At 40.3% G+C, this 23,797-nt stretch overlaps 3 protein-coding genes across 3 annotated transcripts; all 3 read left to right on the forward strand.

The window, feature by feature from the left end:
• Positions 1-4,163: 4,163 nt before the first annotated feature.
• On the forward strand, positions 4,164-14,281 carry LOC124202969 (vang-like protein 2). Its single transcript, XM_046599505.1, has 10 exons — positions 4,164-4,820; positions 9,614-9,812; positions 9,893-10,239; positions 10,520-10,646; positions 10,967-11,515; positions 11,820-11,975; positions 12,048-12,224; positions 12,367-12,553; positions 12,681-12,889; positions 13,212-14,281. Exons 2-10 carry the CDS (start codon positions 9,651-9,653, stop codon positions 13,428-13,430), a joined length of 2,133 nt encoding a protein of 710 aa, XP_046455461.1. The 5' UTR covers positions 4,164-4,820; positions 9,614-9,650; the 3' UTR covers positions 13,431-14,281.
• A 5,830-nt stretch (positions 14,282-20,111) lies between these two features.
• LOC124207949 (glutamate receptor ionotropic, delta-2-like) lies at positions 20,112-21,786 on the forward strand. The gene is made up of 7 exons (XM_046605604.1): positions 20,112-20,429; positions 20,515-20,621; positions 20,695-20,782; positions 20,886-21,044; positions 21,109-21,259; positions 21,355-21,584; positions 21,649-21,786. The coding sequence occupies exons 1-7, from the start codon at positions 20,286-20,288 to the stop codon at positions 21,784-21,786; spliced, it is 1,017 nt and encodes a 338-aa protein (XP_046461560.1). The 5' UTR covers positions 20,112-20,285.
• On the forward strand, positions 21,609-22,419 carry LOC124205972. The gene is made up of 2 exons (XM_046603579.1): positions 21,609-21,999; positions 22,078-22,419. Exons 1-2 carry the CDS (start codon positions 21,845-21,847, stop codon positions 22,304-22,306), a joined length of 384 nt encoding a protein of 127 aa, XP_046459535.1. The 5' UTR covers positions 21,609-21,844; the 3' UTR covers positions 22,307-22,419.
• Positions 22,420-23,797: the final 1,378 nt, after the last annotated feature.

A 23,797-nucleotide genomic window follows, 5' to 3' on the forward strand; every position in this document is an offset into this window, starting at 1 on the left:
TGCAATCACCCGATTTGGTGGCTGCTGAGTGCTGACTTTAATATCTCAAAAGAAATCAACCGTTTGCCTTTTTTTACATGTTACAATTCTTAATAGTCCAGCAGCATATACATTTTGTCCGACTCCTGTATAAACATACACAGCACACAGCTGACTGGAGGGGCAGCACGTTCCAATTTCTAGATACTCCCGGTCACGCCCTTAGACGCGGATAACATCCGACGACATAGCACCCCCTCCGCAATATAACACACCCCTTCTTTTGTGTGTGTATATATAGACGTGTGCTGTGTACATATAACCGACACTGAAGGACAGAGAGGGGGGAATATGTTTGTAGGTTTTTTCCCGTCGTAGTAACGAACCCAAACGGGAAAATGGGGGAAAGTAACAGATCAATAAGTTTTGCTGGATAGACTCTATATACTGCTGCTGCTGATGCTTTCCCCCCCACCCTTCTTCCTGGAACTATGCGTCACACACGTCTTCTTGGTGGTGTGGTGTGCTGTTGAGGGCGCGTTGCTATGGTGACGACCGCTCACGAATAATATGAAGGAACATGGCCTATCGAGCAAAACGTTCCTTCACTGTCGTTTCCCTTTTTTATTTTGATTTTTTCTCGTCATTGACTTTAATTGAGTCGTCAAATTATCGATGGAAATATTCCAACATTTTAGAGGGACGAAAATATCCGTCACGGTCACTCGTCACGGCACGAACTTGGTCTCGTCTGTCTCTTCAAATTAAATCAAAATTGAGACGGAAAAATCCCAGAAAAGTGCTCTAAATATAAATCAGGAAAGATGTGTGATTGTGAACCAGTTTTATATGCGCGCTGGACTCGTTAATTTATCATTTCTATTAAAAGAATGTTATTATATAGAAATTTTCTGGTTTGGTTTACCGGTCCATTGGCCAACGCGCAGTAGCGATGGATCATTGCGCCATTCGTCGGAATGCTCGCGCCCGTGTCTCTCTCCTTTTTATTTTAATATTTTAATATTCGAAAAAATATTTTTCTTATAGACGAGAGCGCGGTGATGTGATGCCCATCATTTTAACATTTTCCCCTTTGAATGAATAGAAATGGGGACGTCAAAAAGACACATTTTCTTTGCTGCTATATAGGGGGGAAAGAATAAAGAAAGTAAAAAAAAGAGATGATAGATCATTCTGTCAATTACATCCACTTAAAAAGGGTCGTGACACACACAACGGCATAACATGAAACGTATCAAAAAAATGTTTATTTTTATTTTTTTATGTATAAGAGTCCGAAGAAATGAAAATTATAATCCGGCGGATGGCTCACTTGCACAAGTTTCCGGGACTGTTGTAAGTTATAAAAGACGCGCGTTTCATTTCATCTGCATATCTATGAAGAATTGTGCGGGTCCTCTGTGTGATGGTTATTTCAATAGACCGAATAAAAGAGGGGAATCTACATATACACAGTTAATGTGGTAATAGAATGTAACTCGCTCTTATCAATCATTTTCACGTCAAACTGCAAAATCGAAAATAAAAAAAAAAAATAAAAAAATCGAAATTTTATTTTATTTTTTATTCGGAAAAATTGACGTTGAATGATTCACGCTAAACAAGATGTAAGAAATATAACAAATGGAAATTTCGGGGGATTTTTTATTCAATTGAAAAAAAAAAAATCCAGCGGTCGTGTCGACTAGATTTTTTTTTTGTCATTTCCAAACTCCTCCTAATAATAAAATGAAAACCCCGAGACACATCACACAAAGATTTTCACTTGGAAGATGTCAAGTTCGGGAGGTCATCACGTCAGACGAATATAACCTGTGCCGTACTATCAAAAAAAGAGTCTCTCTCTCTCACGCCTCCGCCGCTCGCATATCCATCCAACACTTTTTTCTCTAGTGGATAGGTCGGCGTGAAAAAAACCAGAAAAAAATAACCGCCCGGCACTTTTCACTTGTATCCCACCCACCGAGAGATGATTTTTCGTGAGTTACACATTTTGCCAAAAAAAATAAGAAAAAGAAAAAAAGAAAACAAATTTTTGTGCCACATTCTCCGCCCCTCCGGTGGGATTTCAACTTTTTTCTCGGAATAAAAAAAAAAAAACTTTTTGGGTTATACGAGGCCATTTGTCCGTCTTGATTGCCACACATCATCATCATCCAACACTGGTGTGTAATAGACAACAGGGACCTGTGCGCTCTGCTCTTGTACAGCACATTTTACCATCATGAATCACCGAGCGTCTTCTCTGCTTTCAGACCGTCGTCTGAGAGTGTCTATTTATACATCACAGCAACAACCCCCTTTCTATGTGTAATATTACTCTTGTTTTTGTCTTTTCCATCTTCGTGCACGGCGGATGCTGGCTCGTCGACGTACCTCAGACTGCGGGAAAGTGTGTCCGTCTGGCTGGCTGGCTGACAACAAAACATTCAAATAGTTATATAAGGGAGAGAGATAACTCTAACGATGGTGAGCGGATTAGTCTCTTTATGTACGACCGCGATAGGACGTGATTTTCTCATGAAACATTTTTTTTTTCGGATGTTATATAGGGAAGAAGAAAAGCCGCCGTGGTTTTTCTCACGTTGGCCTGGCGTCATTGACGTGCGACAGCCCTTTTTCTTTTTTGACTTCGTCAGCCAATCCTCAGACGAATTGACGATGCGTTACCATCTAGAATATAAGAAAAGAAAAGAATATGAAAAAAGGCCTTGGAATGATTAAGTCATGTTATTTCTTTTTGGGGGTATTTTCTAAGATAGCAAACCGCATATGTAAGATGTAGCCAGCGAAACGTGTACGTATATACTGTGTAGCTTGGGAGTCTAGTGGTCGATCCTTTTGTTGTTGTGTGTGTGTCCGGCAGTTTGAAAAAATAAAAAAAATTTCGGGGGGAAAAAATCGGAAGACTCACAAATGTCCCTCAAGCTGAGAGATAGATCCAAAACGTAATGAAATATCCTTCCGGAATGTTGCGTATATATAAGCCAAGCCAAAAAAAGAGAATGGAAAAATTTAATTTTTGGAATATTTTTTGATTCGCTTGTTATCTCGACGGAAATTCTTGTCATTCCAATTTATTTCAAGTTAACGTTGATCCCTTTTTATATTTGATTTAGAACGCAGAAGAATGTCTGTGTGTAAAACTAGGAGCTAAATTCATTATTCTTTGTTTATAATAACTATAAAATACAATAACCGGTGTTGAAAGAAATATTTGGGGTGAAATTGACATCATCTTTTATATCTATCGATAAACAGGTATAACCTTGATGTTAAATGGACGTTCAACTCCTGCGTCAATGATGCGGTTTTCATCACATAGAAAAGCTGCGGTCAGCATCTCTCAAATTCTATTGTGTTTAAAGATATTAAAAAGGTGGGGAGCTGTATAGTTTCCACTGTCTCTCTCTCCTTCATCTAATTCCATTTAATGATTTGGTGTTGTATAGAAAAAATAAAACCAAGAGCCTTATATACTATTATCCAATTCGGATCTGGATGGACGGTGAACCGGACAGGCTCAACTCGAGCGGAACGGACGTATATATATTTAGTGAGACCTGAACTGTGTGTTTCTCTATTACAAGGCCGATAAGAAAAATTTAAAAATATAAAATGGTACACGAAAAAATATAAGCGGATTCGATTTCTCAGAAAAATTGATTATCTCCACTTCAATTGTTTTTTTTTTTGTTTTTATTTTTTTTAAATGTCATTTTTATTCATCCGGAGAAACAAATTTATCCTTTCACCGGTCACGCAATGGTGTGTTTTTACTCGTGATATTTATTTTCGGCTTGACGCCAAGTGTCCGTCTATGAATGTACACACACACACACAGAGAATCTAGTAGAGTGGATATAGTCCGTCTATCCTTTTTTCTTTTCCTTTTCTTTTACGGTTGCAGTTGTGTTTTTCGGGGGTGCCAAAGACCCGACGAGAGTGCTGGAACCCCAGCTAGCACGACTGGGAAAAATAAAAACCCACCAATAGGAACCGCATTGCCACAGGGTACGTTCTTCCATCTTTCTCTCTTTCTCTCCTTTTTTAACCATTCTTTCATTCTCTTTCGTTTCTTTTCATTCCCCCCCCCCTTCTCTCTCCCTTTCCCCGTGTATATATAAATATATGTACTATATATAAAAATACAAAAAAGAGCTGGAAGAAGAAGAAGAAGAAGAAGAAGAAGAGTATGGCGTGGCTTTATCGTGCCGGAGCAGCTCAGTCGAGTGTGGACGCTTAGCCGCAACAGCAGCAGCTACCAGGAGCAGCAGCAACCAACCAACAATTTTTATTATTTTGTTCGTGTGATTGTGTGTGTGTGTGTGTCTGTGTAGATTTTTATTTATTTTTTTTTTTTCCGGTGTACTCGGAGAAGATCTGGAAGAAATTTCTAAGAAATAGAAGAAGAAAAAAAGTGTCGATCTACTACTACACATGAGTGTCGTCTGCAGCAGTGAATCGCTTATATTTCCAGGGAATAATAAGATCAGAGACGATTCCCAGGGATTTCCATTATGGATTATCTGCTTACAAAGTTGTGATTTATTCGTGCGCGTTGTATATGGATTATTATTATTAGACACAATCGATCCGTCCGAAAAAAAAGTCCAGCAGTGCGCACCCCAGCACCGGTGCTGTAGATTGAAATCAGACACCGGAGAGAAAAAACAACTTCAACAGCAGCAGCGACTATTGTGTGTGTGTGGATGTAATTGCACATCATCATCCTGTTTTTCTTTAAGACACCAGCAGCAGCAGCAGAGCGAGGCCGGAACAAACTCCTACACATTTTGAAATCAAATTAAAATATAAAGGTGAGTGTTTTTTTATTTTATTTTTCTTCTTCTAAAATAGTAGAAGAAAGAAAGAAACGCTATTTGTCCAACGGCTGTCCAGCAGCAGCAACACCAAACATTTTTCTTTTTTGGCATTCTAATCCCGGTGACAAGATATTTTTATTATTATATTATTTCTGGCCCGGTGTTTATAATCCTTGCGGCCGTAGTACGGGGATAGCACAAGGTCCCCTTGGCGAATGAAAAGAGAAATGATATAAAAGGACAACACACGACGACGGGAAAAAAAGGAAAAAAATGTTTGAATAGAAAAGATGAAAAGTTACGGCATTTCTTTAATGTCTTCTTTTTCGTCGTCGTTCGTCGTTCGTCGGACGGTAGAAAAATAAAATAAATTTGTTTTTTTCTGCGCAAATCTAAACTGGCTTAAAACGTCTAAATTTGGAGATAAGGCGACTAAATAATAGCTGGAACGATTCGACTGGAGAAATTTTATTTTTTTGAAATGAGAGCAGGTTGAATATAATAATAAAATAGATCTGGTTTTGATTCCATTCGATATATGTTCCATCTGTTTTGTTTTAACAAATAAATGCAGACCGGTAGGGATGAGATGTCGCTGTTAAGTATTCGTGACCCGACGCGGATTGTTTCGAAGGGAAAACAAAACAAAACAAAAATCAAAAAATCTCATTAGTAAGATCTGGTCCCGCCAAGTTTTGAAAAACAAAAAAATCTACAAGGCGACATGGCTAAATGGAATTAAAATCAAAAGGGAAACTAAAAACTGGAAATTCGAGATTTGGTCCTTTTTTGTTTGAAATCTTATTGGAGGGGAAAAGGATATCATCGGGGAGGAGAGGATAGATTAATATATTATTGAGACAAGAAAAAAGAAAAACAGAAAAACCGGTCGATTTATAATGGCTGAACTTGTTTTTTCCTTGACGAAAAAAGAAAATAAAGGGAAAATAAATAACCCATCCTTGTTTGGATTAAAAGAAGAAAGAAAAAAAGTCATTCGGCAGGTTTAGACGTTGTCGTCGTATATATTTTTGTCTTCTTCCAAAATAAAAAATTCGTACTAAAAAAAAGGGGGCTCCGCCCTTATTTATTTTACGCGTAGATAAGAAAAACGTCAGATATTGAAATCTTTTTCTTCTTTCATAATGGCATATCCATTTTCTTGCTTCGTTCTTTCTGCTTTGACGAGAGAGAGACCAATTACACGAATATTTCACCCTGGCCAATCATCCGATACACCCAAAATGGGATGGACGAAAAAATATCTATGCACAAATGAGCTCATTAAATAGACTGAACAGTTTCCCAATATGTCGGAACAGATGGATCCCAAAACCAACCAACCAAAATTCCTTTTTTCTGCCATCAATCGTCTGTGTTATATACCGACAAGAAGATTATCCAGTAACAGGATAAATATATATATAGATTAATTATACCACTCAAGAGATTTATTAGACTCAACTAAATATCTAATACACACAGCGTCCCAGCAGCAGCAGCAGCTCTTGACCAAATATTATGACACCCGTGCTGTTATAGACTCGTGACATTCTCCAACTGGCCCCGGCAACTATATCGAGAGAGATGTTTATCGTAAGAAAAAAGTAAATTCTCAAGTAGTAGCCCATAGCGGAGTCGTAAATAAGTCGGCGCCAAAATTTGAAAAATAATAAAAATTTTTAAAAAGTTCTTCTTTGCGGTTGTATTAGATATATTTTCGGTGGGTTGAAATCTATCAATCTCAACTTTGATGAAAACGAGGGTTGAAAAAACTCGATCTCTTTAGATAAAACAGGAAGAAGCTCTTCTCCCCCTCTTTTCTTCTGCTGGGATGTTAAATAGTAAAATAGAAGAAGGTAATATAATGATGCGGTATGGCAACAGTGGCGGTTCTCCTTGGTTGTCTTGCTGCTGGGCCATTCACCTGTTGTTGTTGGGGGATACCAGAAGAAGAAGAAGAAGAACCGGAGGAACTTGAAAATGTTGAATTTTTTTGGCCCTCAGCTTCCCTCCAGGCTACACCTGGTTCTCCCTTTTCCTTCATTCTTCCTTTTCTTCTTCTTCTTCATTCCATTCGGTTTCAGGGAGGGGGGAACTGTTGCGCGACCGTTTTCTTCTTTTATTACACCCACAAGAAACCTTCTTCTTCTTCTTCTTCTTCTCTTACCTGTTGAGAGAAAAACAAAAGACGGTCTCGAATATGTCTGGCCGATTCGTCGTTCTTTTTTTCTTTCTCCGGCAGCCAACAACAACAACCAACAACATTTTTTCTTTTTCTTCACCAAGACCGCCCGCGCTTAAATGTTGTTTTTCGCGCTCTTCATTTATTTTTTTCAAAAAATATTAAATAAAATAAAAAGTTTTGTTTTTTTCTTTTATTTTTATTATTTTTTTGAGCGGCCGTTGTGTCCCTTTTTTGGCATGGCTGATGGGCCCAATTGCCTCATTTATCTCCATGTTTCATAGCGTTGTGTTACATGACGAGCCTTTAAGTTGTTGGCTGCTGGTAGCCCGTAGCCATCTTTTTTTTAGATTTCAAATATAAATATAAAAAATACACGAGAGAAAGAGAAAATGTTGCGCTTATTACAGCAGAACCGCGCAGGATTATTATTTTTTAAATCACAAATCCCGAAGTTGTTGTTGTTGTTGTTGCCTTGAATATAAGGAAAAAGGAACCTGGCTGGCTGTGTGCTCCTGTTGGTAGCTCGACAAATACCAAACAGATGAAGATGATGACGGTCATCTACTAAGAGATAGATGACGAAGCCGAATACCATCTCAAGAAAACATTTTTTTTCTTTTTTTCGAAATGATGAGAGATTGTTTAGTGCTGTGTGTCACCTGTGTGTGACATTTGTTTTCCTTTCTTACTTATTCGTGGTCGTGAAAAAAAAACAAAAATCAGAAAAATCTTTTTTAAAATATTTTTCTTGTGCGCTTCTATATTCTTATCGGACAATCTCATAGACACACAGAGAAAAAGTTTTTTTTTACGATGGATCCGGCGTGAAGATGGCCGCCCTATAGAATTTTGTTTCCCCCCCTATACTGTTGTGAACAACAACAATGTTGTTTTTGGCTTTTAGAGCTGATAGAGGTCTATAGTTTTTTGGCAGCCTGGCTGTTTAGATGCTATTTGATGATGATCTCTGGGCCTCTGCCTGACGTTTATTATTTCAATCCCACCGAAAAATGGCCGACCAGCACATTTCTATTCCCAAAACATCTTTAGACTTATTTGAAAAATAGAAAAAATTGTTCAACTGCACAGGCGATGGATATAGATGGGGGAAAAAGAGTCGAGAGTTCGAGACATTTGATATGATGCGCGATCGATGGCGGATGAAACAAGAAAGAAATGAAAGAGGGGCTCCGATATTATTATTCTTCCGATGCTAAATGGATGTTCAAACTCCCGCCGAGCAGAGATGGGAGAAAGAAAGAAGATATGTGTGTGTGCCCAGGCACTGGGTCGTCTAGGTTTACACAAGCCCACAGTCGTCGTATCTTATTTTTATTTTTTCCCGTCTGTTTCTCGGGAGGGATTAGTTTTTTTTTCTTCTTCTTCCTGTGAGAAATTCCGCCGCCGCCGCCGGTATAATATCCGATGTATCCATTTCCACACCCTCCTCCTGCCACCACCAAAAAAGTTTATTTCGAGATCCGGCCGGAATAAAAAAAAAGGTTTTTTCTTGGCTGGAGAGAAGACAAAATCGGGCACGTTCCGATTCCATTCCGTCACACAAATATAAATTACAACAGCAGCTGTTATTCTGGCGGGAGATTTGAAAAAATAAAAAAAAACATCGTCACATTGATATTATTCGACACAATTCCGTGCCAACCGGATTGAACCCTTCCGACACATTTCAAAATATAAAAAAAAGGAATAAAATAAATTCTAAAAATATTATTCCAGTGTGTCAACTCTATGGGAGATAGAATTACTAAGCTGCTGGCATCTCACAGCAGTCTTATCTACGGTTATATTAGCATCCGGCCGGAATTCACCGTTATATTAGATTCAGGCTAAAATAGAGAAAGAGACGAGAGCTGCTGCTGAGTGCTGACTTGAGACGCGGGTCCAATGAACTTTGGAAAAGAAACAAAAAATAAAAAGATTGTTCAGATTTATTTTTTTTAGTTGGTCTAACAAACAAGCGAAAATCTCGTTAATAAGTTGTTCAACAACTCGGAAAAAGAAAGAAGCAGCCCAGGCGACGACAACAGCGTGACACTATAGACAACACGGTGCTGGTGTGTGTTGTCCAGCTGCAGCTGTATGGCCTCTATCTCCTAAAAGGAAGTGTTGGCCGTCCATGGCTCGAGGGTAATATTTCTCTTGTGATGCCTGGGCTCTGTCTTGATGATTTAGCGATAGTGTCAACGCACTGGACTGGACGTCTGCTGGACTGGAAGAGAATGTGGTTGTGTCACCGTCAAAAACCCGCACAAAAAACCAGAAATCATTTTAAAAAAAGACGACGGGTACGATTATTATTTTTTCCAAGGATAGAAACTGGTGGAGAAGATGAACTGGAAAGAGCAGGTCGATTTGAATATAAGGCTGGCGCACGCGCCAGTGCACGAAATGCGTCTAAACGATTCACGAGATTACATAAGAAAAATGTTTTTTTGTTATAATTTCTCGATTTGGAATTGGAACAAAACGGGACCAGTTGGGTTTCTCCTGGGCGTTAATCAATTCAATCGAATTTATTCTTTTTTCTATTATCTAACGGAATTTTAAATTGATTTTTGATTTTTTTTCAATTTTCCAGCCGAGCGGAAAATTTTCCCAATTTCTAGCTGGAACGAATGTACGACAACATGACAACTTACATGCTCTCGGATTCGCCGGAATCCGGATCGGGATCCAATCACCAAATCGGCGGAGGCAATTCGAGTTCCAACGCTCCGTCGCTGATCGGCTCGCCGAGATCGACGCCCGTCTTCGGCAACAACGGCCACGCCCTCAAGGTCCGTTATTGACAATGGCCCGTCTCTGCTGGACGGGAAAATATTTTTCAAACCAAAAATTATAAATTTTGTTTGAACAGACAAACGGCGGTTTGATGATGAACGGATCATCGTCCGGCGCTAAGGAGATGGGCGGCCATCAGATGTGGAATAACGTCGGCCATCCGCAGCAGCAGCAGATGCAGTCGCCCGTCGCCCAGCCACCGCTGCCACCGCCGCACCATCACCGCAACAACGTCATTGTGGACGACCGCGAGGAGAACCAATCGCTGCGCTCCGATCACTCCAATTCCATGGCCGGCGGCCTGTCGTCTTCCAATCGGGCCCACTCCAGATCCTCACGCCACCAGCACCAGCACAGCAACCGGCCGCTGGCCTCGACCCAGTCCGGCAAGAGCACCAGTTCCGGCCACCACCGATCGCACAGGTCCGTTTCTTTTATAACTAAAATCTGACTCAAATAAAAACAAGACGGGCCAGGTGTTCTGGCGTGGCCCGTCTTGAGCCTTAAAAGGATTGAACGAAAAAGACGGACCAGCCGTTGTTAAATTTGTTTTGTTCCTTGCCTTTCATGGAGCTGCAACGTTTATCCTATCCTTAATGCTGTTGATATCAAAGTAAATGAACCTGCAGTCCTGCAGTCGATGGCGTCATAATTTCAAATCTAAAAATGTTTTTTGTTTGTGGTTGTTGTTTGGCTTTGACAGGAGCGCAAGGGCGGGACAACACCGGGATCACCCGATTTCATCGTCGCCCATGCAAACGTCGGCCGTCCTCGGCGACCGCAGCAACAACCAGCACCAAGAAGTCATCGAAGTCCAGATCCTACCTCAGGTAAAAAAAAACTTTTTGTTGTTTTATTATTCAAATTTTGGAATATTTTCAATGAGATTCAAATATTCCCGCGCTATTTTTGTTTGTGGAATATAAACGGCGCCGTTGATCGATTCCCCCTGCATAGAAAAGTCTTTCGTGTAAACAGAAATATTTAGATATGTATAGAATCCGTCCAACCAAAAAGCCGCGCCGGACCTTGTAAATCGGCGTCCGTCCGCACACACAAAAGAAAAAGAAAAAATGGAAATGAATTTTTTTGATTCAAATGAATTTGATGTTGCGCAATTGATTGAATGGGCTGGTGATTCACACAACAGGATGACGGATGGGGCGACAACGCCACGGCTCTGACGGGCAACACGTCCGTGGCCTCCGGATCGATGGATGACGTGTCGAGGCTGGGCGGCGGAGACGGCGGACGCGGTGGCGGAGGCGACGGAGGGCCTAACGATCCGGCCTGGTCGTCCAACGCCATGGGCCAGTTTCAAAGCCAAGGCGGCCACCTTGGCTGGAATTTTAAATGCCAGCGCTACCTGGGCTCCATCACGGCCGCCGTCTTGGCCGTCCTGGCCGTCATGACGCCCGTGGCCATGGTCCTCCTGCCGCGGATGCAGATCGTTCCACTCCGCTCTGAGCAGCTGCGCTGCCCGGCCGAGTGCGAGGGACTGCTCATCACCCTGACCGTCAAGCTGGTCCTGCTGGTCCTGGGCAGCTGGGCCGTTTTCTGGCGGCCCACCAGGGCCACCATGCCGCGCATCTTCTTCCTCAGGACCCTGGTCCTCCTCCTGGTCTTCGTCACCACTTTCGCCTATTGCCTTTTCTACGGTGTTCGGGTGGTCGAGCAACAGGATCAGCTGGACTACAAGGTAAATTACATATCCATTTCAATTTCATTTGTTATTTATTTTTGGGTTCCAGGCCGGTCCAGGGCCGGCATGTCGTGCAACAGCGGGCGGTGTAATAGTTTTCTTGGTTGGTTGGTTGGTTTATTCTGTGGGTGGTGAGTGAGTTCAAATCACAGCTTGAACTTATCTTTTTTTTTCACTCGGACGGAATAAACAAATATGGCGGATGCATTCCGTGTCTGCCCGCCGTTTTATTTCATCTCTCGACGAATTTATTACAACATTTTTGTGTTTTTTTGTTTTATTTATTTTTGGTTTTATCCAGGCGATTGTGACGTTCGCTTTGTCGCTGGTCGACGCTCTTTTGTTTGTCCACTATGCTGCCGTTTTGCTCCTGGAGATCCGCCAAATGCCGCCCAGGTATTACCTACACGTCATCCGCAGTCCCGATGGCATTTCCAGGGGCTACCCGATCGGAGCCGTAAGCAAATTTTGTTGTTTTTCTTATTTTATTTCGATCGTTTAGATTTGTTTTTTTCTTCTTGGCCATCAGATATCGATCCAGCGGGCCGCCGTCTGGTTGCTGGACAAGTACTACACGGAATTTCCGATTTACAACCCGTTCCTGGAGCGGCTGCCGCCCAGGAGGAGCCGCTCAAAGTTGGCCCACTCGTCCTCGTTCAAATTCTACGACCTGGACGCCCAGAACAATCACGGCTCCCTCAATCCGGTAAGTCCACCCGACGAAATTTCATTTCAACTTTTTTTCTTATTTTAAACTAAAAATAATTAAAACTATACTTAAAATTAATTGAATTAAACTTAAAATTAAAATTTGAATTTTTTTTGTTGGGTGGCGGGAAATGTTCCAGGGTAATGCCCGTGGCGTTTTGTCGACGACCAGCTCATCGACGACGGCTCGTCGCAACAATTCCAGCCACAACGAGAGATTTTACGAAGAGCACGAATACGAACGACGTTTGAAAAAGAGGCGCGCCCGTTTGGTCACGTCCGCCGAAGAGGCTTTCACCCACATCCGACGACTTCAAGCGGAACCAGGTACATGTCAACAATTATACACAACCAAATGTCTTTTTTCCCTCCTTATCCTTGCGGCAATATTCAACACCAATAAATATTAAAATTCTTTTATTTAAAAAATGTTTTTTTGGGGGTGGAATAAAAGGACCGGCCGTTCCGATGGATCCTTACGAAGCGGCCCAGGCGATTTTCCCGTCGATGGCCCGCCCGTTGCAAAAGTACCTGAGGATCACGCGCCAGCAGCCGCGCCACACGGTCGAGTCCATCCTCCAGCACCTGGCCATCTGCCTCAGTCACGACCTCTCCGCCCGCGCCTTTGTCGAAAAGTTCCTGGCTGCCTCGCCCGTCATGCAGGTATAACTCGTCCGCATTTCTTTTTTTATTTTATTTTATTTAAAAAAAAAAAGCGGACCCCATTTTTCATTCGGAATTCCCGACGTCCGTGAAGGGCCACTTTGGTTCATCGTAAATTTCCCCTCAATCTCTTTTCAAATTTCCCGCTTTAAAAATTTTCCAACAAAATTCCAACATTTGATTGGCAGTCAATTTATTTATGGCCAATAGCTTTTCGAATTTGGCGCGGAAAAATGTCCACAAAATATTTGATCGACTTTGAATTTCCCGCTGAAAATAAAAATTTAAAATGTTTGAATTTAATTTTTGGCGGTTTAAATAGAACGACAAGGAAAAGTGTCCGATTCAGACGTGGTCGCTGGTGTGCGACGTCCTCCTGTCGCGTGGCATCGAGGACGGGACCGTGTTCCAGCTGAGGCAGGGCGACGTCTCGCTCCTTTGCCGCATCTCCAACTTGCCGCACTTCAACATCACCGAGGAGATCATCGAACCCAAATCCAACAAGTTTGTCCTGCGGCTCAGTTCCGAAACTTCCGTCTGATGAAATATTCAAGTGATGGACGGACGGACTCGACGGAATAAATTTTTGTAAAAAAATAATTCAGTTCATTTGACCAATTAAATTTGTTTTGTTTTTTTCGTTTTCTTTTCAAAAAAATTTATTTTCCCGCGCTGGATAATAATTTTTGAAACAAGAAACTAGTCGTCTTGCGTAAAATTCGTGTCCTTTTCTTGCGTGCAACCCCCCCAATTTTTTTATTTCCGGTTTGATCGTTGATAATATTCAGAAAAAAAATACTCGCAAACATATCGAAAGATAAGAAGAATTAATGGCCTCCGGACTCGATAATAATTAATAAAATTGTTTCGTCCATTTTTGGCTAATAATTATAGACGCGCTGATTAATAATATGATTGGCTCAACAATATGTTTTTTGGGGTTTTTTTTTTCCTGTGTGTGTGTACATAATCATGTTATAGTCGAGGGCAAATAATGATAATAATAATAATAATAATAATAAAAATAAGGGAACCTCATTCTTCGCACCCGTAACAATTTCATTTCCCGACACCCACGCAAAAATTGGCCATTGTTCACGCGGGCTCTGATTTATTTTGTTTGATTTAAAAAAAGAAATTCTTTTTTTGTTTTGTTTTTGGTCTAATAACAATCGCTGATGTCGACTTTCTCCCTTTGTTATTTGGTTATTTCTCTCGCCTATTCTTTTCTCGACGATGTGTTGTATACGTGTGTAATAATTGACACCCCCATTTCTGTTGGCAACAACGAAGTTATTAGACACAAGTACACACAACACACGGTGGAATGTAGGTGCCATGCGTCATCATCCCCCTCCATTTGAAAAATAAAATACAAAAAAAAATGATTATTAAAAAAGTACATTGTGTTGTGTATACAAAACAAAACTCTTTTAATAAAATGTTCGTGTGGTGTGTTGCCATTTTTTGAAAAAAATCTACAATTTTAAAAAATTTAAAATTTTCTCTTTTTTTATAATTTTCACGCGGGAGTTTTTCACGTTGAGTAATTGGCAGACATTTATTTATTTGTTTTGGCTGAAACTCGTTCATTCATGTCCTGCGGGACCCGTGTGGCGATGATGTAAACCATTTAACAAATCATCACCGCCCATCATCAACATTTTTTTAACCTTTTGATGAGAAAAATGTTTTCCATCAAAATTTTGTTTATTTAAAAAAAAAAAGAATTAAAAAAATAAATGACCGTGATTTAAGCGCGCCACAAAGTTTTGAAAAAGAATTATTACGTCATCGCTTCTCTTTTCATTTGGGTTCGAGGACGTTCACTTCCTTCATTTCTGCACCCACTCACTTAACAAAAAAGACGTGAAAGGGCCGGCTGCCAGGGGCTGTCGTCGTCTTCTTCTTTCTGCCCCAGCGACCGTCCCGCGTGATTTTTTTTTGGCCATGTGTGGTCATTGTATAGCTTGTAAGACGACCCTGACGTTTGGAATCTTTTTATTGCACTACAAGGAAAGTCACTCCGCCGTGTCGGTACAGCCACTGAAGAGGAAAAAAAAAATTAAAATCAAAATCAAATGAAATAGAAAAATAAATTTTTTTTCTTTTCCTAAAAAGCTCCGGATGCTCGGCAGCAGCCCAAAAAAGAAGAATGTTTTGCTGGATATATATATGATGATGATGGGATGTGTGTGTGTATATCTCGAATGCTCAACGTCAGTTTGCATATTTCATCATGTCTGTCGGGAGAGACCCACAGAGATATGAGGAGCCGCCCTCTCTCAGCTCGTCTCCCGTCCGGTTATAAAAATGTAAGCGACTCTCCAATGAGAGTCTAACCAACAAACAACTTATCGAAGGTTTTCGTGTGTGCCAGAGAAATGTGTATAGACATTCCTTTTTTAGTTTTGGGAAAAGAATTCTGATTGAAATAAATTGATCGAGCTAGCGAAATCGGTTAGACAATTCAATTGATTTGTGACAAGGCCAAAGTTGGGCGAATTTGAATTTGGCGCGCTGCTCATTTTTCAAATAAATTGAATGGCGCCAAAAATTTCCAGAGCGATAAAAAAAAAACCCTTCACACGCAAATGAGTCTAATGTGAAAAATGTTGTCTGTAATTTCAACTGGTTAGTTATAGAGTTAGTTAGTTAGTTAACTGCCAGAACTCTATGAGAGAGAGAGAGCTATAGAACCTGTGAGAATGTGGAGGAGGTTTTTTCCGGCCCAAAGATTTTTTCGTTCGGGAAAAAATGATGATGATGATGATGATGAGGGCCCATCCCGAGCGTCGACAGGTGAGCAACGAAGAAATATTTTTTTAAAAATCTATCTAGTATGCTCCTTACTTCGCGTTATATCATTATTCTATTCGTCTGCTGTACTGTAGGATTCTATTCTTCTGTAGTAGATATTCGCCCTGTGGCCATGAGCAATCGTTCTGTGGCCTTATGTGTCTGCCAGTCTGTTGGCTTCGGTAAATTCTAAGCTGGTTTTTTTTTTGAATAATATGCGCCATGAGCTTTGGGAAACTAAATAAGAAAAATGGTATGGACACCAAAAAACTGGGCTCTCCGCGGGGCAATTGCGTGTTGTGTATGCGCACTGTTCAAACAGCAGCAGCAGCAGTTGAGCCACAGTCGATGAGCAGCACACGCCCGCGTTTTTCTCTCACTCCCCATAAGTAAATAACACACACACGACCAAAAACAGGTATAAATTCGGTGGTGGGGGGATATAAAGAAAATAGAAAAATAAAAGCAAAATACTTTTCCGTGTGTGCTGTGCACCGAAATGTGCACGTTCGCTAATGAAGCCAATGGCGGGGTCTCTCATCATCTCGAACGTCGTTCCAACATAAAAATATGGGGAGAATGTTGGAATAATGGAACAAAAACGACCGAGTTAAATTCCTCATCATCAGCACAACAGCCAACTCTCTCTTGGATTCCAATCTTTTTATTTTTCTTGTGTGTTTGTGAACCTCCCGGGCATAGATCTTCAGCGGGTCGTTTGTTATATTTGATTTTCTTTATATTTTTTCTTCGTTCACATTTACACACGTCGTGCTGGAGCAGCAGCACCTTATCATTAAGAACGCGTCAAGTGTGTGTGTGTGTGTGTAAATGCACACAGACACACACAGGTAGCAGCTCTCGATGGTACCTCACTGGTTTTTTCGCGTGAAAACTCGTCGTTCATTTTTGTTTAAAAAATTTTTTATTCCTCGAGTTTTTCGGCTGGTCAAACTGAAATAACGACCCGCTAATGCGCCCATTTTTCACTCTATTATCACCGAGAGCTAGAGGAGGTAGGAAGAAGAAAATAATGATTAAAAATGAAAAAAAAAAACTAAAGTAACATGACGAAATGTCTATAACGACGGGCGATAACAGTTAGACGTTTTAGACCTGCCTGTTGCACTGCGCTGCTGCTTTGATGGCTCAAAGTGTAGCTCTATATTGCGCAGTTATTCTTACATATACTTAACTTTTTTTCGAGTGGTTGTGTGTTGTTTAAGGGCGCCATATTTCAAAAACAATTTTTGGTTTGTTTAAATTTTCATTTTCTGCTCTCGAACGTTCCTCGCTGTCTATATATTACGTAATGTAGCTTTGATTTGTTTTACAACGTCTGCTGCAACTGCAGCAAGAGAAAGATGCTTGTCTCAACAGCAGCAGAGACTTGTAGTTTTGAGATTTACTGACTGACTCTGCTCCTACTGACGCATACACACATAACCTATAAAGAGATATCAGAAAGAATACAAATAAAATATTCCTTTTGTTTGATTTTCGTTTTTTTTTTAACTTTATGACGGTTGTTATTATTATTATTTACAGTGTCTTTTTTATTTTATTTTGAATAATAGTCAACGTGACTGGAAACAAAATATATACACTCCCGTGCTGCTGCTGTGTTCTGTGTTCACTCTCCCGCGACCGAATTTGACCGGATCACGACCGCCCAATCGCATCGGGGCCCAGTAGTCGTAGTCTCCATCGGTCTCCATCTTCCTGCACGACTGAACGTATAGAAAAAAAGGCCGATTCTGATCGGGAAAGTAAAAAAAAAAATAGTCTTATAAGAGAAAAAAGGGAGTGAGGAAATTACCTTTCAGTGCGTAAAAGAAAACCAAAAAGAAAAAAAGAACAAAACAATTTCCTTTTTTTATTTTCTCAACGGTTTTATTGGTTTTTATGTTGTACGTGTATACATTGATTCGGTTACCAGCTATATCAGACCCACACACACACAACAGAGCATGTATTGTAAATCAAGTTGGCCAATGCACTCTTATTCTTCGGGGTTGTATAAGTAAATTCAATAATAAAAAATACGTGAGGTTACGAAGGTTATAAAAGGAGCAAAAAAATAAACGCGGGAAATTTTAAAAACAGCCCCAAACAAGTCAAAGAACCGTTTGATCGTTTTGGGTCAATTTCATTATTCTGTAACACATATTACGTAATAAGAAGCGGGAGAAAAAAAACAAAAACAAAACAAAATCATATAATTTATATCTCCCGCCGTTATTTGATTCGAAAGTTGTTTTTTCAGACTTTTTTGGCTCGCGCGTTGTATTTTTGGGGGTTTTTGTTCTTTTCTCCTTCTTTGATTTTCGTTTTCTGTTTTCGTTTTACGACAGGTCGCTTGTGGGTTTTACAACGTCGGTCCCGTCGTAAATCGCCGCCTAATTGTTTTCGAATCCACGGCATTTCAGCTCATTTCGTATACAGGGAAAGAAAAAACAGAACAGAAAACATATAAGAGACGATGCGGTGGGGCCCCACTTTATACGCACAGACAAAAACAGACGCGGACATGCATATATACATAGACAGCACACACACACACACACACACACAGTGGATATGATAGGACGCGGGACTCGATTTTCTATTCACCGTCGGAACAATATAAGAACAAAACAAAAAAAGAACCGCATATTAGAGATAGAGGCAGGTGAGCATCAGCGACACACACAGCACAAAAGGGCCCAGCTCTCGGAGAGATATCTGCGCTGTGGTAGTAGTAGTTGGATGTTTGTATCTCTCCTTTTTTATTCTTTTCTGCCTTTTTTATTCGATTTTTTACGACAGGGTGGCAGCCAGCAGCAGCCAGCAGCCGGTAGTTCCAGAGTCCAGCAACATGCACGAGCAGCAACTATGGATATTCATGTCCTGTTGCTGCTGCCTTAAAATAATACTATACATATACCTGGAACACACAGAAAGTGATGCCTTTTAGATATTTTGGCTGTGGCCAGCAAAAAGGCCAAAGAAAACACAAATTTTTTGGGGGTTTTTAAGAGTCTGGGACCGAAATAAAAACAAACAACGGATAGATGGATGGATATTTGGTTTGCTGTTAAACTAGAGCTACATCTATCTCGTCTCTGGGCCGAGATGCTGTGTGTGGGAATAGTATATAACAAGACACAACCAAAGAATCTTTCCAGTTTTTATTGATGAAAGGATAGAAACAGGGAAAACAATTTTTCGAAGGTTTTTTGGATTATTTTACGAGGAAATGAATGGGCATAACATGGCCGTGTGTGTGTGTGCCGCATCAAAGCGAGAAATACTCCACAGGATGAAGATGAACATTTTTTTTCTGGGGGGAATTTTTGATTTACGTCGCTCATGATCAGCTCGTAAAAACAGCGAACGATTCGAACATATTCAAACATTTGAATTTGTTTCTCTTTAGTTTTTAGTTTTTTCCTGTTGCTGATTAGCGCCGCGCATCAGTTCATATATTTCCACTGCTTTTCCCCGCTATAATCAAATGGGTGCATGTAATTTTCTATTTTTGAAAGTTGCGCATTTTATATTTTAAAAATTGATGAACCATTTGGATTTTTTTGGAGGGGATATTTGAAAAAGGGCAACACGCTCTGGTGGCCACCGTTCAAACTCGTGAGCGAGAACGGGAAAAAATTCGTTCGAAAAGAATTGTAATCAACAAATAAACAAGCGGGCGGGAAGTGGCCCAGATTTGAAATTTCAATATTTAGCAGCACTCTTTCCGGTTCGGGAAATCAATGAGCAATGCTGCTGATGGCTACAACCGAAAAAATAGATTAGGACATTTCAACTGAAAAAGGAATCAGATTTGTCCAAAATAAAGGATATGAGTTCCGTTGAGCCCGTGTGTATGAATATTTGAATGTTAAGTGCAGCATTTATACTTCTTTTTCCAAGAGTCTGCTGGTCATCAGTAAAAAGTTTTGTAGCCTTGGAAACACTGACGCGTTTCCGGCCCTGCGTATAAAATAGAAAAAGGGGAAAACAAAACAGAAGAGAACAGATCAATGAATTGTTTTCATTATTACGAACAAGCGCAAAGTTCAAAATTGACAATATAATTGAAGGCGATCATTACAATAATTTCCGTCGTTGACCTGGCCTCGATTTCATGAGTTTGCCAAAGGCTATACACGTGCCGTTTGACGACTTTTATACTTGATATAGTTTACGGACGGAAGACGAAACAGAGTTGGACACTTTAATTGGGGTCCGAACGTTTACAGAATTAATGGCCCGTTCATTACTACTTGATTCGACCTCACATCAGCCAATAAGTGCGGGTGATCCCCAGTAACCTATGTCTTTCGTATTGGCCATGAACTTTATTATATGCCCGTGAATTGGACCTTGCTGTCTAGCGTCTAGTCTACTGTGTACTCTGAAGAGAACTGAAACCACACGTGGGAGTGAGATGCGCATTCAATATTGATTTGAATCTGCAATCGATGCGAATCGCGTGCAAACATATACGTCTTAACTCAACGGTAAACAGCATCGCATGGATGTAGAAAACGAGATATAAACGAACGAGTTTAGCAAGTAAACGAGGATCTTTCAGCCAAAGAGGATCGCAAAGGAAATGATCGCAACCAGAGAAATAAAATTTGCGTTTCTGGTTGTAGGTTCGGTGATTTTTATTGGAATCACGAACGCAACTAACAGCAGCGATGTCTACTTGCGAGGCAGTTTGCAGGGAAAGGAACTACGAGTCGTTACAGGACATGTAGGCTACACATATTTGAAAAAGATTTAAAAAATTAAATTGTAAGCTACTATATTGGTATATGCGTGAATTATTAACTTTTCAGTTTCCACCCTACATTTCCATTTTGCGGAATTCATCCGGCCACATTACTGGGTATTCACACCACATGTATCATCTTTTACTCTACTTGTCGCAGAAGCTAAAGTTCACGTAAGTATTTATTGGTTTGTTCACGAAAACCAGCATTTGTGACTGAGACCATTTTTAACACCAATAATTATAGTTACAAAATATTCCCTGCTCGTGAAAACACCTTGGGAGTTAAGAACAACGGAATTTGGAACGGCGTTATAGGAGCCGTCGCTAATCTCGTACGAAAATAGCAAAATTATTAAAATAAGTCGATTTCAATATTCAACTTTTATTATTTCTGAAATTAATCAAACAATTTGTTTAAACAAAAAATTAATCCAGGAAGCCGATATCGGTTTATTGCCATTGACTGTCTCACTGGAGCGGTACGAAGCCATTGAATTCTGTGGATTCGTACGCGGCGACAACACCGGCATCCTTGTCAAATATCCCGACGCCAACATTTCATTTACCAGCGCCTTCGACGTCTTTTCGATCGGAGTAATAAACTACTACGACTATGTAGGTTATTCACAAACAAATAATATGGTAAATCACTTCGCAGATATGGATCGGAGGGATATCTTCCGGAATAGGAATCTGTGCCCTTTCTGTCATTTTTTCTTACCTGACAAAACGATTGCGCATTAACGATTGGCCGGCGATGAGTGCTGAGCATTTTTTATGGCACTTGTATGGAACCACGATTTCTCAAGGTATGAATCAAAATGATATTGTTCATTGGTGTCGATCAATCTCGCACTATATACAGCTGCTGTCAGCACAGTCAATTCTTCACTTTGTTGAAAAGGGGTATATTTTCCGTGCCGACAACCATCGCAGAAACTTCTCGTTGCGACCTGGTGTTTCGCAACTTTTGTCTTCGTCAACATTTACAACTCGACTTTGAGGTCTTACATGTCGGTGACTTATCAAAGACCCGAAATCAATTCCTTTCGCGATTTGGCTACTGCCACAAATTACAAGGCCACTGTCTTAATCGGATCTATTCAAGACATCGATATGCGGGTGGTGATGGAGGTTTATCTGTCTCAGTATATAATCTAAATTAACTAGCACAAATTAATTTTGGCGGTTGTAATAGCGATACCAAAATGGTGATCTGAAAATGATCGCCGATCGAGTCAAGAAATGTGCACTGGATTGCAGGAAATTCTCCTTCGATGAACTGGCCGTTTCGGTTTTAGAGCAAGAGAACTGCGTTTCCATTTTAGTTATATAAGCTAATTTTTTATCTTATTCATATTTGTTTCTTTTATAATTCGATATTCATTTCTCGAATGCAACAGCCATTTTCAGCTGGCGTAGCTCTCCTGGGAAAGTACAATTTCCAAAGAAGTTGCCGTCTGGCTATGGCGTTCGAGTCAACTTCGTGGAAGCCCATGTACTTGGCCGTTCCTAAATCGAGTCCCTACAAAGAAGAAATCCAACGAGCGTAAGAGTATTTGATAATTATTTAATCGTGTAAGATGACATTCAGCCACTTAAAATAATTATGGATTAAATCATTTAGATCGTTGTGGTTCTATGACACTGGACTGCGGGATCACTGGTTCGATGTCTATGAGAAACCGCCCGGACAGTGTCGACTGGACTACAACAGCAAGGGCGTTGCGACCAAGAGATCCAGCAATCAAATCAAACTCGAACAGTTGCATCTACCATTTCTGATTCTTTTTGGTGGCTATTTAATAGCCTTCATGCAGTTTCTAAGGGAGAAATTCATCTGCCCACTTCAATAATAAGGTGTGATTTTTTTTAATAACTATAATCCACAAGCAACTCTGTACAATAAAGTTCTTATTTAATCTCCTTAAATTTGGAACAAGTGTCGATCTGTAGGCCTACTGAAAGTTTAAAGCGATTACAATAGATTACAATAAAATGGTAACCACCTCATTTCATCTTCAACAAATATGAAATGTTTATCATGAAAGTGAAAGCTCAAACGGCGGAATATAATGCCAGTCATACCCGGTCACACGCGAGAATGAATGAATTAATTTGACCACCAAAATTGTTCTACGAAGTTCAAAAGTTAGGACAGACAACAAATGTTTATAGGAGGTCCGCATCGGATGAAACTTTATACTTAATTAAATTAATATGGTCCTGTGGCCCAATGGATAAGGCGCAACAATCGATCCCACATTTATTTCCGTTTTTTTTTTTCTTTTATCAACAACAGGCTGTACTGAAATATCGTGTATTCATGCGAAAACAAGCACTACATCACCTCCAAGAATAATTATGCCGTTCGTTAGCCGAAGCCATTTGAACCACCTCGTATAATGCCATATCAACAAAAGTCACTTTAACTCACTTATTCGCTATTGAAACGAGATGGTTTAATTTTTGTACGAACTGTTGGCTGTTGTTAGTCAATAACGAGTAAGGCTTGTCTAAAAAATCTTCTTTGGTGAGGATCCTTATCAACTGCGCAATACTTAGCCGAACCTTTTTAGTGCACTGAATAAGGTGCAAATCCTTTGCGTCACATCTGGGAACACCTGAGAGTTTGTTCAGTACAAATGTTTCGTTGCTGGATAACTGGACGACAACGCCTTTGACTTGACGTTCGGCGGAAACGTAGTAGTATCTTCTTCCATCCAATATTTTGAAAACATTAAATGCGGGATGCATTATTTTTCTAGTTGATGTAGTATGGTAGGTTTTAAATTCAACTACATTGGCTTGAGGGGCAAGAAGACCAGAACATAAGTGCTGGAACAAACGCCTTGGTTCAATACAAAGTTCACCTTCTTCCGGAATACAAAATTCTCTTTCTTCATACGTTTTCCATCTCAAACAGTTGTACAGAAAGATTTTTTTCGTGTTGGTTTCATTATTGGCCAAAATTTTCATTTCCGCTCTTGCTTTTGCTCTTGCTTCGTCTTCGTGAGTCAACATATACATCCTTTCGGCGTAACGTTCCCTATCAGCACTCAATCTCGATTCCCTCGCTTCCAGCACTTCTTCATTTCTTCTTTCGTGTCGAAGCGCCCTTATATAACCTCGTATCCACACTTCCCTTTCGCAACTGCAATCCTGTGGGATATTTCATTCACAGTTCAATATCCTTGCAAGTTAATTACGTTTAGTTTGCTCAACTCATATTTTCCTATTTTTACACATAAAGTTCATTGATTGAAATTTAAAAATAACCACCCTTTAGTTTAATAACTGCAAACTTAAATGCAATTCTGGTAGTTGTGTCATGGTTGGGGCTTGGT

The sequence above is a fragment of the Daphnia pulex genome, chromosome 2 (genome assembly GCF_021134715.1).
Source record: "Daphnia pulex isolate KAP4 chromosome 2, ASM2113471v1".
NCBI classification, from domain to species: Eukaryota; Metazoa; Arthropoda; class Branchiopoda; order Diplostraca; family Daphniidae; genus Daphnia; species Daphnia pulex.